Raw genomic sequence first — 14,398 nt, forward strand, 5'->3', positions numbered from 1 at the left:
TGACTGCTTTCCTCTCCTCTCAGTTATTTGTGCCTGCACTGCCACTGTTCGTTAGACACTCAGGGAACTGACCTGGCTAAAGAATAATCTCTTTTCTGACAAAGCCAGTCTTCAACTGAGTAATTTTCTTGATGCAATTCTTGTGTCACCTGCCACATAAAAGTCTAATGTTGTCTAAGTGAAGGCATGGAGGTGCTTCTCCTGTTTATTATTTTAGAAATTTACACAAATTTTGTGATACAATTAGCACACCATGTGTTGTGTGACAGGATACGTCAGATGGTTTATGATACAATTTGCTCAACATGTGTTGTGTGACCCACATCATGTGTTGTGTTGTTGTGTGACTGGATTATTTTGCAGAATCCTTGTTTGACACATATTTTATGAATTTATATTGCATTGAATATGTGACTGTATTTCACATTTTGAGAATAATTTGTCGTATCCGTACATGCACAGGTGTACAGCTCTTGATGGGCAAGAATTAGCTTGCAAATATTGTGGAAGTCAGACAAGTTACATGTTACTGTTAATTACAATTCCTTTCTTTGCATGAATTTTCTCCTACGTTAAGATGGGGCATCAAACTAATTTCCACTGGATTCTGTTTCCTGCATCAGAATTCTGTGCAGATTCTCTGAAGCTCTAAAAAGCATCCCATCCCACACTGCCAGCTACTTAGTACTTTGACTGACATTAATCTGATCTTAATCTAGATTTAGAACTGTAAAGCATAATGTTTATAATTTTTTATTTACTCAATAATAGCCTCCTATTTTCTCATCATTCAAACTGTGGGGGCAGGAACTGTTAATAGCTTCTTAAGTCTTGCAGAAAATTGTATTTCTAAGTAAGTAACACACCATACTTTGCAGGATTGAACCACTGCTTTTTTGCATGGTGCCAACAGTGACAGACCTAACAGCAGCCTGAGATGTCAGGTAACAGAAAAGACCGTTCCCTTGGCTTAGTTGTCCTCATTGGGTAGGTTTGGGCTGCTCCCTGCTTTGGGTGTTAATGAATGGATTTCTGCTTAGTTTTTCACTGCACAAGTGAAATGCCTCAACGCCTACCTCAAGGTTTTCAAATTCCACCCAGACACACAGTAAGCGTTTCTCAGCTGGTATGCATTCTGCCCCACTAGCTTGTGTACACAGCTGTGGGACTTTATATATATTAATTACCAAAGGAAATATATGAATTACTGAAGGAAGACATAATCTAAATTAATCTATCTGTCATTAATCAGAGCTAAAACAACCAGCACCTTCTTTGAACTCCTGATTGGCATAGCCAAATGGGAAGTGGTTGACCACTGACCATCACAGTCTATCATTGAAGTAAATGCTCATTTTCTCAAGTTCAGGTTGAAGGATGCCTACCAATAATCTCTTAGCCCTTTCCATTTCTGTAACACCCCAACTGGGAAAAACATCTGTTTTCAGACAAAATGTGACACAATGGTTTCTTTCCCTTTATTGGAGAGTCAGTACCCATGAAAATCTGCAAAAAAATTACAATCAAATGGATCTTTTTTCCTGATATGAGAATAACACTTCATTGTCTTGCAAGCAGAGATGTAACACTTCAAAATGTACCAATGTATTTGAATCTATAGCTGCAGGCCTGTCCTAAATTATCTGATCTATACTTGTTTATACCGGTTGAGGATACTGGACATTTGTCCAATGCTGTGTATATTCTTTCATCACTTTCTCACTCACATCTCCACTATCTCATTCTTGTGTCATCAAACACCATCACATGTATGCGTTATTATTCACAGAAAGTAAGGAGAACATTTAAACTCCATGATCAGTATTCTTTTAGTTGTTTAACACAGATTTTGAACAGCCCTAGAAATTATCGCTGGACTCTTCTGTCTTGTGCTTTATTCTGATCAGGCTCGGATTTTTTTTTTTTTTCAGGGGGTGGTGGTGGTAGTGTGGGTTTAACAGCCTACCTGCCTGTTTTGAACTGGCTTAGTGTTGTGATAAAAATTTATCCATATCAGATTATAAATTGCTTAATTAAACCAATACCTATTAGTGTCCTGCATTATAGATCCATACATATGCCCTCGGGAAGTGGTTACAGCACACAAATGATGGCTTGAGTCATACACAAACTAACACAATAGGGGTACACTGTAATTTACGTTGAAGTGGATCCAGGGAGGTCACTTAGACCCTGCTGACTAGCAGAGAACAGATGTTTCTCCACTCCTCCGGTGGGTTTTGAGTGACACGCTGTAGGCAGAAACTGCTTCTCTTCCAGCATTTGTTAAGAAACATCGCAACAACCTGCAGCCGAGAGCAAACTGGGCCATTTTACTAACTCGGTAGTACAACAGCCTGTTGTTGTTGTTGCCTGTTGTGTTGAGGAACTGCACGCTGTGGTCAGTGCCCCGGGCACCGGGTGGCTGCACGGCCCTGCCAGCCGCCCCCGGCACGCAATAAAGCCGACCGGGACGGATTTTCACCTAAACTTCCTTCTTTGTGCAGCACCGGCTACTTCCACAACTGCAGCGACAAGACAAGCGGCACGCAACAACTCCACAGCAGTGCCGGGCAACAACTCCACAGCAGTGCCGGGCCACATCGCCGCGGACAAAATGGCGGCGACGCGCGGCGCGCCATCAGCCCCGCTGCCCGCCGGCGTTCCCGACATGCACCGCGCCCGCCGTCATAACCGCGCCCTCTCCCTACTGGTGGGTGGCGGTTGTCGTGCGCCGCACCGTACGTGTCCCGCTCCCGTCCACGAGCCGCCGCGCTCCGGCGCTAACATGGCGCTGGAGGCGCGGAGGATGGAGGGCGACGTGGAGGACGGTGAGCTCTGCGACTCGGACTCCGACATGCCCGGCGCCGGCTCCCCTGGCGACCCTCAGCAGGTGAGGAAGAGGAGGTAGCCGGCGGCGAGGCCCGGGCTACGGCCGGAGCCGCGCCACCGCTGGCGGCGGAGGGCCCACCGGGAGAAGGCAGCGAGAGGGCCGCAGGGGCCCTGCCGCCGCCCGTGGTGCCCCGCTGCCGGCCAGAGAGCGAGGGGCGCGTTGGGGAGCGGGGCCGGCCGAGCCCAGCCCGTGGTCTGCGGCGGGGCGGGGGGTTGTGGTGGGGGGCCCTTCCCCAGGGGTGACCGCTTGGCCCGGGCGCTGGGCCCTGGAACTGGCGTGTGTCTCCGGTGCCCGTTCGTTTGGGAAAACCGCTCGCTGTCGCGGGGCGGGGAAGGCTTTTGTTGTTGCTGGGCTCTGGGTCCGGCGAGCAAAGCAGAGTGCTCACCGGTACCGTCGGTCGCCTCAAGAACAATAGAAACAAGCCGTTGTAAACACTCATGAAAACAATGAGGGGCGATTACTGCTGTCCCTTGACTTCACAACTCTTATGCATCCGTAAATTCCTGAATAGGTATTACTTATTTCGAAGTGCCTTACACTGTTTTCACGTTAGAGTGTGTTACGAACTTTATGGGTGTGTGTGGGCAGGGAAAGATTTCAAAATAAGTAAGTGTATGACGCTGCACGTGTAAGTTTTTATACTCTTTAGGTATTTTGATTTACTTGCAATATAGTTCTGGGATGTGTAGCACAAAAATTACTAGAGATGTGGGATTTTTGGTTTTGTTTGTTTTGGTGTTTTTTTAGGTTATGGAGTTGTTAGTATTTTACATTATGGATTACGTTTTAAATTAAAGATTTATATTTCATAACACCATAAAATAAATTGAAGACTTATGTCTTCTGTTTGCTAATAGGAGGAAGAAGAAATGGTGAAAGCAGCAAGGTTAAAGAAAGAGTTTTTATTTCACCTTAAACTGAAGGAAGACATCTTTTTAAAGGTCACAGGATAGCATATAACTTTGTGATAGGAAGTCAGTCAGAGAAATACTGGAATTATAAGTGAGGAAAATGCTTACTACAGGTGATCACAGGCAGTGTGGCCAAAAGTTTCCAGTAATTGGGAATAAGAATTCTGGGTTATGATACCTATGGCTCTTTCACAGGTTACACAGATTTGAGCAGGTTTGGCTTTCGTGTTTTTGTTTATTTGGCAGGTGGGGGGGGGTTTGGTGATTGACCTTGGGTGGATGCCAGTTGCCCACCAAGCCACTCCATCACTCCCCTGCTCAGCAGAACAGAGAGGGGGGGAATAACAAAAAAAAAAAAAAACCACAAACCCCAAACACTTGTCGGTATAGGTGAAGGCAGTTTAATGAAGAAATAGCAAAAGTTGTGCACATGGAAGCAAAGGAAAACAAAATATGTTACTCTCTACTTCCCATCAGCAGGCAAAGTTCGGCCACTTCCAGGGAAGCAGGGCTTCAGTACACACAGTGGTTGCTTTGGAAGACAAGTGTAAATAACAAATGACCCCCCTTCCTCCTCCTTTCTCTTAGCTTTTATATTTGAGCATACATCTTATGGTATGGAACATTCCATTGGTCAGTTAGGGCCAGCTTTACTGGCTGTGACCCCTGGCAAGGTCTTGGCCATCCACCCCCAGCCTGTTCGTCAGGGTTGGGTGGAAGGTTGGAGGAATAGCCTTGATGTTGTTGCAAGCACTGCTCACCAGTAGTCAGCACACTGGTGTGTTATCACCGCTTTCCTAGGTACCGATACAAAGCACAGCACTGTGAGGGCTGCTGTGGGGCTCAGCCAGACCCAGTACAGGGGAAACAGCATTTCTTGAATGTTTTTATAGTAATGAGACTTTTTTTTGTAAGGTCTAGTGAAGCCTTTAGGGATTTTGCCCTAATTACTAAGGCATAGTGAGTCTGTGGTGTCTTGTTTTAAAGGAAGAAAACCCCAAGTCTTCTGTAAGGTGCTACTCTCCCCAGCTGGTCATGTGCTGTCTTAATTGAATCACAATATACTGTTAGCTTCTCAGAGTCTGGTCAGCATGCAAGTTTTATGGGTTCGGTTTTGCATCTTTTGGTCATTATTTCTTCTCACTTGAGTCTGTGGGAACAGTATTGTGGTTGCAGATCACTAATCTTGACCACTTTCAGAATCTGGAGAGAATATTAATTTCTGTACTGTTAAAAAACTTCTCGTAAGTTGCTGTGGTGGTTTGATTTTTTTAATCTTTATTAGAGCTGCTGTGCATGTTGTGTCTTTGTCTGATTTAGGAATTTTAATAGCTTTTTCAGTGTCACAATAATCTTAATTTCTTTCAACAAAGATTACATTAAATAGGTTAGCAAATCCTGGTAGGTGTTTTGGGTAGTAGCCATGTGTAGAAGAATGGCTGCAGAAGCATGGCCTTAGAATCTCTGAAGATCTGCACAGTCCAGGCTTGGTATTAGAATAGGCCTGTAATCAGAATTGTACTGAAGTTGCTGTGCTGAAGTTAACAAGAAAGGTGGCCTGGAGCTGTTCTTGAATCCGGAGACCAAGTCATTACGTTGTGCCAACAGGCCGTGGCTGTAACAAGCTACAGCTGTTGGGAAAGCAGGTGCAGGGCCAAGAAAGATGGGGATGGGAAAATAGGGAGTAACAAACCGCAAGGCTGAAGCACAGCAACATAAATTAACTACATGGATAGAATGCTTATTTTAGTCATGATAATTAGGGGTGTGAGAACCGCGCGTGCTTAGAGGCTAATAATCAATTATATTTTTGCTTTACGAATATGCATTTGTATCTATTCTATATAAGTAGTGTTAGAAACTAATAAAGTTGAGCAAGATGCATAACTCGTATTGAGCGACTTCTTGACTCCAGCGAACCCTTCTTCCAACAGCCATGCTGTCTGTCATAATACAGACATTTCATAGGATGCTCCTGTCAACTGTTATCAAAAAAATGCTCATGGAGGACTGCCTAGACAGTCACATGAGTCAGAATTAAGTTTATTAGCTGATCAGCTTTGACATGACTTGATAGCTCTTTTAATTTATAAAAGTCAGTTAATGGACTTTTATTCTTTTATTTCAGAAATCACATGATGGCAACGATTCAGGCAGACTGTTCCAGAGCAGCATTTCATCATGTGCACCAACTGTTCCTTATCGGACAACCAAAAGTGTGGATTCAAGTGATGAAAGCGTTTCTGATTCTGATGATGACAGCTGTCTTTGGAAACGAAAGCGACAGAAGTGTTTCAACTTCCCTCCTGCTAAATCTGAGCCTTTTCAGCTTAGCCAGAGCCACCAAAAACAAACTGCAGTAGGTGCCAAGAAGGTCAACAACATTTGGGGTCTGGTGCTCCAGGAGCAGAATCAGGATGCGGTGGCTACTGAACTTGGGATTCTGGGCATGGATGGTAGTATTGACAGAAGCAGGCAGTCTGAGACTTACAATTATTTATTGGCTAAAAAGCTGATGAAAGAATCTCAGCAAAAGGAGGCAGAGACTTTAGATAAAGAACTGGATGAATACATGCATGATGACAAGAAAACATTGCCAGCAGAAGAAGAAAATGGACAAGGCTTTCTGAAACGGAAGCGGCCTGTTAAAGATAGACTGGGTGAAAGACAAGAGATGAAATACAAAGGCAGGTATCATATAACAGAAGAAGATTCAGAGGAAAAAGTGGCAGATGAAATTGCTTATCGGTGAGTTTAATAACAGTGTATTTTCACTTCAGTAAGTATTGGTAATTGTCGATGGCAAAGAAGAGGTGGGAAAAAATGTTTCTTACTGCTAAAGATGTAAGATATCATACAAGATTACAAAAAACATGAGTGCCTTGTGTGTATTTCCAAAATCCTGGTATTAAAAATGCAGCATTATGGCTATTATCTTGTAGAGGCATACATAATACTGTCTAATTATATATATTTTTTTAAGATCCTCCTAAATAGTTGGGTGTTTGAGAACAAAGGCAGGGGAAAATACTTTTTTTCATGGTAAGATTTAGTAGTGGCTTTTAAAAGAAATACCCCATGTGTAAAGGTGCATATTTGGAGTTGGATGCCAAAGAACAACTGTTATGGTCACCGTAAAAATCTGGCTAAGTTGTTAACCTTTGAAACTGTAGATTGCTTGGACTGTGTAGTGCTTTGGAGAGTACAGCTTCTGAAATGTGTGTGTTCTTTATGTGGAACATGCTTATCTGAAGAAAATGTTTTGCTGCTGTTGTAGCCAAGGGCTGCACCAGTACTGAAATCAAGCCTTGCCTCTTTCTCTGTGGTAAAACTGTATTGTAGTTCTGTGCTAATTTATGGAAGCCAGTGCTGGGATTACCAAGCTCCAGCCATATGCACCCTTACCACCACCCAGTTCTTTTCACAATCCTGTTCAGTAACTGTACTGAGCTGCGTCAGAAAACTTGTCTGTCCAAAAGCCTGTTGCTGTTTTTAAAGAGTTAGTTTGCAGACAGATCTTTCCTGAAGCAGTTTGCTGCAGTTTTCTTTGAGGTGGCACTGGCAGCACTGGGCTGATGATGTGAGGGAGGATGCATGACTGCAGTCATTCTTACTTAGATGACTTAAGTTGCCCCCATCCTTTTTCATTGGTGCAAGGGGAGAAAATTATGTTAAATAGGGAGTAAGTGTTACAAGATTTACTCATGGTTAACTTAATATTTAAATAAAACCTGGATTTACTGATCACTGTTGAATTCTTGCATGTGATGCTTAGTATTGCCAGATGCTGAAATACAGCAATTAGACAATTATTAATGCTGTTACCAGTTCTCAGTAGTTTTCATAATTTTGAATTATGAAATCATAATTTCAAATTAATAAATTCTTACTCATGAGTTTTAAAACTTTGATTGTGTCTCTTGCAATAAACTTTCCTTTGTTATATTGAACTTGATCAAAATAGGGCAGAAGCCCCTTTTCTAAATTTTTATAGCAGGTGTGGTGCTGAAAATTAGAGTGGTGGGGTATTGGAACAGGTTGCCCAGAGCAGCTGTGGCTTTCCCATCCCTGGGAGTGTTCAAGGTCAGGTTGGATGGGGCTTAGAGCAGCCGGGTCTAGTGTAAGGTGTCCCAGCCTATGACAGGGGGGCTGGAACTAGATGATCTCTAAGGCGCCTTCCAACCCAAACCTTTCTGTGTTTCTGTGATATGATTGCGAACTGTATCAGTAGGATAGTGGTTATACACATCACAGTAGTGTTTGATTTATGCTGTGCCATCTGTGCCTGGCTTTATAACCTTTTGTTGTGCTGGCCCACACAGTGACCTGAACTAAAAAAAAAAATTTCTGACTATTTTGTGGCAGCTTTTGCCCTGTATCTTTCTCAGTTCCTGTTGAGTGTACAGGTGCTTGTGAAAGCGTGCATACAGGAGGATTGTGTAGGGTCAGAATTTGTGTAGAGATTGTGTAGGGTGGGGATTTGACTGTTGAAGCTGCCACTGCTAAGTCTAAGCCAGGGGTCCTCAAACTTTTTAACCAGGGGGCCGGCGCAGGCGCAGTGGCAGGCAGCCATCTGCGGCTGCTTGGTTCCCCCCCCATCCACCGGTGGGAGGGGCGGGGGGGTCTGTAAATACCGGGGGCTGGATTGAGGAGCCTGGGGGGGGCCATATCTGGCCCGTGGGCCATAGCTTGAGGACCCCTGGTTTAAGCAGCTGTCAGTTTTATCTAGTCTGATGCAAGAAGCCATTGAAACATATTTAAATGTATAGACTCTTCAATTTTAACACAGTTTTATGTCTCACAAAATGAATTATTCATTATGGGGGTTCCATGTTCAGTTTTATTGGAGAAGTTACACTGACAATTAATGTGTTGGGTTTTTTTCCTCCCCCCACCCCCATTCACAGGCTTTGTGAGCCAAAGAAAGATTTAATTGCCCGAGTAGTGAAAATAATTGGGAAAAGAAAAGCTATCGAACTGCTTATGGAAACAGCTGAAGTGGAACAAAATGGTGGACTCTTCATAGTGGTAAGAAAAATGTGATATTGTGAGTTTGTGGGGGACCCACACGCAACTTTTTACTCATAGATATTGTACAGCTTTCAGGTTGGACAGGTATTTCTACTCTGCCTCCCTATGAGATCTTTCCCTGACAGACTTCAGAGTGAAGAATTCTGAAGCTTGAATAAAAGCTTGTAGTGTTAGGATCCAGGTGAATGAAGCCTCTGGCACATTGCCCCAGTAGGTCAGGTGGATATTTGGCAGCACTGACATGTCTACTGGGTTTATTGGCATGCCATCAGAGGTCAGCATACTCAGTAGTGAGTAGTGAGCATTTCTGATGTCACGTTAGAAGAGTAACTTTCAAAACAGAATCTGTTAGCTTTGTGGGAGAAACAGTGCCTTGTGTATCAGTAGAGCAAAACAATACTGATTTACATTAAAAATCATGGTAAAAATCCTATACTGAATGGGTAGGTTATTAATTTCTTAATGTGTGTTAGTGTTTATCAAATAATGAGCCTTAGTGCAAAAGGTCAGAAGAGAAGTGGGAGGGAATTAGTAAGTACTTTCAGGCATTTGTTTATATTTTACATCTCTTCTGTCGTTGGAAGTAGAGAGGAGAAAAAAAGAGGGGAAAAATAGCCCTATTAAAAACCAAACCCAAAGGAAAAAACACACCCCTCACCCCACCCCCCCAAAAAGCAACAACTTTCCAGCTAGCAACTTGTCTGAGAAGCAGTCTATTGTCTTGAAAGATCTAAGTACTTATTTACAACTGTTTACCAAGGAGATGAAAGAACATGACTCTTGGTGGCACAGGTTCCTTTGGCTGCAGATCAGAGTATGCTATTGGAAAGCCAGGTCATACCGTTTTTCTTGGTTGGGGTTTTGTGCTTGATAGATGTGTCATCTGCTCTTTCAAGAACATACTTAAAAAATTCACCATCTCTATAGGTAGAACTTTTGGGTTGTATTTTTCTTTGTTATTTAGCAGAAAAGTATCACACTTAATACAATATCAAGCACTGGCGTAACAGTTCAACTGTATACTATGGTAGTTGAGTAAGAGTATGGTAATTAGTGCTTATGATTTACAGAGATTTCAAAGCTAAGTCCTTCCATGCTTCAGTATGGTACACTGCAACACTGAAAACTGTTGAAATGTGGAACTAATATCTTGTGGGGAGAAACTTCAAAGTCCACATTGTGTTTCATATTCCTTAGGCAGAAATGCAGATTATGCAGATCGGTTGTAGAATTGCTGAGCACAATTAAGAAAACCAGAGACCTATGTAATTTTATGAAACTCATTTTTGGCATTTTACTGGGTTTATGTGTTCAGAATGTTCTGAATATTTAACCTAGTGTATATGTTGTTGTAGATAGTTGTGAGAGTAGTTAGAATAATATTAGCATTTTGTTTCTGCACTACCAAAATCAGACGTGTATGTAGCTGAACAGTTTGGTATTGTGTTACAACGGTTTTTTTGTAACCTCATAGTTCACCTGTCCAAATGTAGCAAGCTGGTTGTTGACCTTCTTATGACTAATTCAGTCATAAATAAAACAGCTATGGCTGGTTTTATGTAATAGATAACACAGCAGAACTTAATTTTTTATATTCTGTCTCAATACAAAGCAGTGTTAGATGGTATTTTTATATCAACACTGAATGTATTAAGCTTGCTATTACTAATTTACTCTTTCCCTGTTAAGAATGGAACTAGAAGAAGAACACCAGGGGGCGTTTATTTAAACCTGCTGAAGAACACACCTAGCATCAAAGAAGAGCAAATCAAGGTAAAATTGTCCAGAGTGCAAATGATCATCCAAAGTAAATTTTGAGGTTTTTATACTAGAAGTGTTCTGATTTAATCTCTCTCTTAACTTCCAACAAATTTAATTCTATATTCCAAAGAATCAAACTTCTCACATCCAAAATATAAGCAAAAAAACCACTAAAAAATTATGAATTACTGTTTGTGCTAGGCAGAGAAAATGCCTTTTATGTAGTGCCAGTCACAAAGATCTGTTGAGGATGATGACACTATAGGGTGTGGAGAGATAAACACTGGATTTTTCTGAATTTGTGTATTCCTTACAGCAGTGTTATCTGCAGTTGTATTTCTCCCTTTGGAGCTCTGTTACTATGCATGGATTTAATTATGTTCTTTTAATAAATACTTTTGTTCGTGTAGCTCCAGCTGTGGCACCAGCCAGCAGTCCTCATTAAGTCAGATACTGGTCTGAACCTAGTCAGAATTGCTCACTGGCCTAATCCGTGATGCTCACCACATTAGTTTGGCAGCTTGTAAATATTATTGCCTTTCCTTTTAGGGTGTGAAATAGGCTGAGATGGTATTTTCTTCATTCAATTAAAACAACTTGGGTTTGGTATTGGACACTTTATTGAAGCTTTTGTTAATAGAAAAACTCGTTTATTTTGCTTGTAGTTGGCTACAACTCACTTTGTAAACCATCCCAGCACCTTGCACTGGGAATCGAGGAACAAAACAACATAAATTGTGATTGTCTGGTTTATGTTTAAACAAAAAAACCAACAACGAACCATTCATAGCTTGTAATGGTCACAAAAAGTTGCAAGGTTGATCAGTTTACCCCATTAAAAAAAGTGCTTTTCTACCCCATTTTCCATACCCTTGTAACTGTGTGGGTTTTTTTTTCTCTTGCTGATTCTGGCAAGTGTTTAATGAGACAGCAGCTTTCACTCAGTGAACTTGATCGATGGTGTGAGACATCATTTGTCATACAAACCTGTGGGAAAAAATGCGTGTAATCCTGTCATGGACGTTGTCGCATATGTAACGCTCACAGATTTGCATATCCTTAGCATTTGACTTGCAGCTTTTTTGGGGGAAAAAAAAAAAGCATTAATGCTTTCGGTATGCAAGTTTTGTTTTTTTTTAAAAAAAAGCAAGGAAAGAAAAGCTTGTAGCAGCATTTAGCTCTGCTGTATTATATTCTCCCCCTTGAAGTATGGAGAAAACTTGTAACAATTGTGTTTTGTAGTATAGAAGATGGTAATGGGTTTTACAAATGTTTGACAGTAAAGATCATGAGAGCTGGATACAAATTTCCATTGCGGAGGAAAGTTTTTTTCTCAAGTTGTCATAGAACCTTTGGTTTAATTTTTTCTACAGGTCCCTCCCTATGGCAGTATGACCCTTTGGGCTACCACCCATTCCTTCCAGTTTTATATCATCAGCAAACTTGAAATGAAAACTTAGTGATACTTACTTACGTGCACTTTGATATCCCTGAGTAATTACGTAATAAAATTATTTATGGGGCACTTAAGTGCGGTCTATCCTCATACTTCTGTCAATAATGTGTATCTTAGTTAAATATTGAATGGTATTTGTAATTAAAATTTTAATTCTTTATGTTTTCTTTAGGAAAAACTAGAAATATGAATATTTCTATTTTTTTTTTCTTTCAAGGAAATATTCTATCTGGAAAACCAAAAAGAGTATGAAAACAAAAAAGCAGCTAAGAAGAGGAGAATACAAGTTCTAGGAAAGAAGATGAAAAAGGCCATTAAAGGGCTTAACCTGCAAGAATATGATGATGCGTCTCGTGAGACTTTTGCTAGTGATACAAATGAGGCTCTGGCTTCCCTGGATGATCTACAGGAGGGGCATCATGAAACAAAGATGGAACATGAAGATACTATTGAAATTGATAATGCTCATGATTTGGAGATCTTCTAGTTAGTAGTGTTCTTGATGACAAAGTCTCTATAAAACATATTAAATGAGCCTTTCTTATAATCCCATGACTTCTTGTTTTCATAAGCTGCAGAAACATGGGAAATACTTGATTCTGAAGAACATGATATAATTCTTAGCTAAATTTAACAGCATGAAAGATGCTAGTTGTCCTATTTTTCGTTTGCTGAGTCCTCAAAAGTGTAATGTTTTTCTAGATAATAGCTCTGCATCATGTTTATTCCTTAGGAACATTTTTTTAGCCACATTAGGTTTAGGAATTAAGGCAATACTTCAACCAAATACATCATACTTAATTTGCTGAAGCTAACAAAAATAATCAAGTGAGCAATGATCCTCATTTCAGTTGAACAGATAAAACAGTATAAAGTTACTTTTAATATAAAAGATTGTATGTTCTAAATATGGCAATGTGTTGATAAGAATAGCAGTGTTTGTAGGAGTAAGACCTGTAAAAACAGATTGGTTTATAAAATTAACTTAATGACTTTTGAATACTAAACTTGTTACGAGCACTGTTGAGCAATTATGTTTAAATTTCTGCAGCAGGTTAATCCTTCATATTATAATAGTGACTTGAGCTTCCTACCTGTTCTGACTGGACTTTTTCCATGATTAGACACACACACAGTTCATACAGATCTTTTTGTTTGAAAACAGCTATAAATGAATGGTTTCTGAGTAGTGAGATTGTACTAACATGTTCCCCTCAAGGGTTTGTAGACTCTACATGCAGGTATAAACTCTTCACCTTACAATTCTTGTTTCCACGCTTCTCGCATGTGCAGTAGGATAAAGTAATGGTTGTCTTGCAGAAGTTCTGAAGTTTTTCTATGCTAATTCTTAAGAAAACAGTAGTATGCAAAAGATGATTTTCTTACTTGATGCAGAAGACTATTGTGTAGTTCTAGAGTTCAATTGAACACAATTTTTACGTTGAGTATTTTTAATATAACTGAAGAACATGTGCAACGCTGATATGTGTGATGTCTAAAATACTTTGTCACTAACAAGTTGTGTCTAGGCAATTATTTTCCAGTATAAAGTATTTCTGAAATATGAGTGAATGAATTCACTTTCAAACCCAACAACAAAATTGAGCACGTAAATTTTCTTCACCTGGAGGCAGATTTCGGGAGCAAAGCTTATCACTGAAACACATAGTAAAGTTAGAATATTGAGCAATTCAGTACCGTAAAGAGCTGGTATTTGAATTACTAAAATATGTGAAGAAAGAGTTCTTAAACATATAGCACATTCCATTATATATTTCAGTAAATTTAATTAGTTTTGACTTTTCTGCATTTTGCTGTTCATGTGCCAGACCTCCCTATTGTTAAGAAGATACTCATCAGATACAAAGCATGCCTTTGCTGTTATAATTGCTCTTGCTGAAATAACAAGAAGTTTTGATTTTGTGCATTAACTTTCCTAGCAGACCTGTGATGGCTGGAGTTCTAAATTGGTAACTTCTGTAAGGGAAAAATTAATTTTGTACTACCAAACTGGCTTGAGACTACCGTTTGATCCTGGTTTTGGGAACTGCTTGAGAATGTTTTAACTCTCTGTAAAGAATCAAAATTATAACGATGTTTTTTTATGTAATTTGCTGCTAAATGTTACTATTTCTAATGTTGATTTCCTAAGTAAGGGGTAATGAAAGAATATATGAAGTCTTTTCTTGTAACAGAAGGAGAATGATAGTGCCCGTTCCTTCCTTCCAGTGCCTGACTAACTGGCTTTTGCTTATCTTTTGTGTTTTTCTCTTTTCTATTTCATTCGGCTTTCAACTGAGACCTTTCAAAGCAGCACCCGTTTTTGTGTAGCTTGCAGTGGCTGCA

At 40.4% G+C, this 14,398-nt stretch overlaps 1 protein-coding gene across 1 annotated transcript; it reads left to right on the top strand.

Annotated features, from left to right (window-relative positions):
- Positions 1 to 2,701: 2,701 nt before the first annotated feature.
- On the top strand, positions 2,702 to 14,162 carry PHAX (phosphorylated adaptor for RNA export). The gene is made up of 5 exons (XM_040580255.1): positions 2,702 to 2,893; positions 5,933 to 6,552; positions 8,712 to 8,832; positions 10,525 to 10,608; positions 12,270 to 14,162. The coding sequence occupies exons 1-5, from the start codon at positions 2,789 to 2,791 to the stop codon at positions 12,537 to 12,539; spliced, it is 1,200 nt and encodes a 399-aa protein (XP_040436189.1). The 5' UTR covers positions 2,702 to 2,788; the 3' UTR covers positions 12,540 to 14,162.
- The last annotated feature ends 236 nt before the right edge of the window (positions 14,163 to 14,398 follow it).

This window comes from Falco naumanni, chromosome Z, assembly GCF_017639655.2.
Source record: "Falco naumanni isolate bFalNau1 chromosome Z, bFalNau1.pat, whole genome shotgun sequence".
In the NCBI taxonomy this organism is placed as follows: Eukaryota; Metazoa; Chordata; class Aves; order Falconiformes; family Falconidae; genus Falco; species Falco naumanni.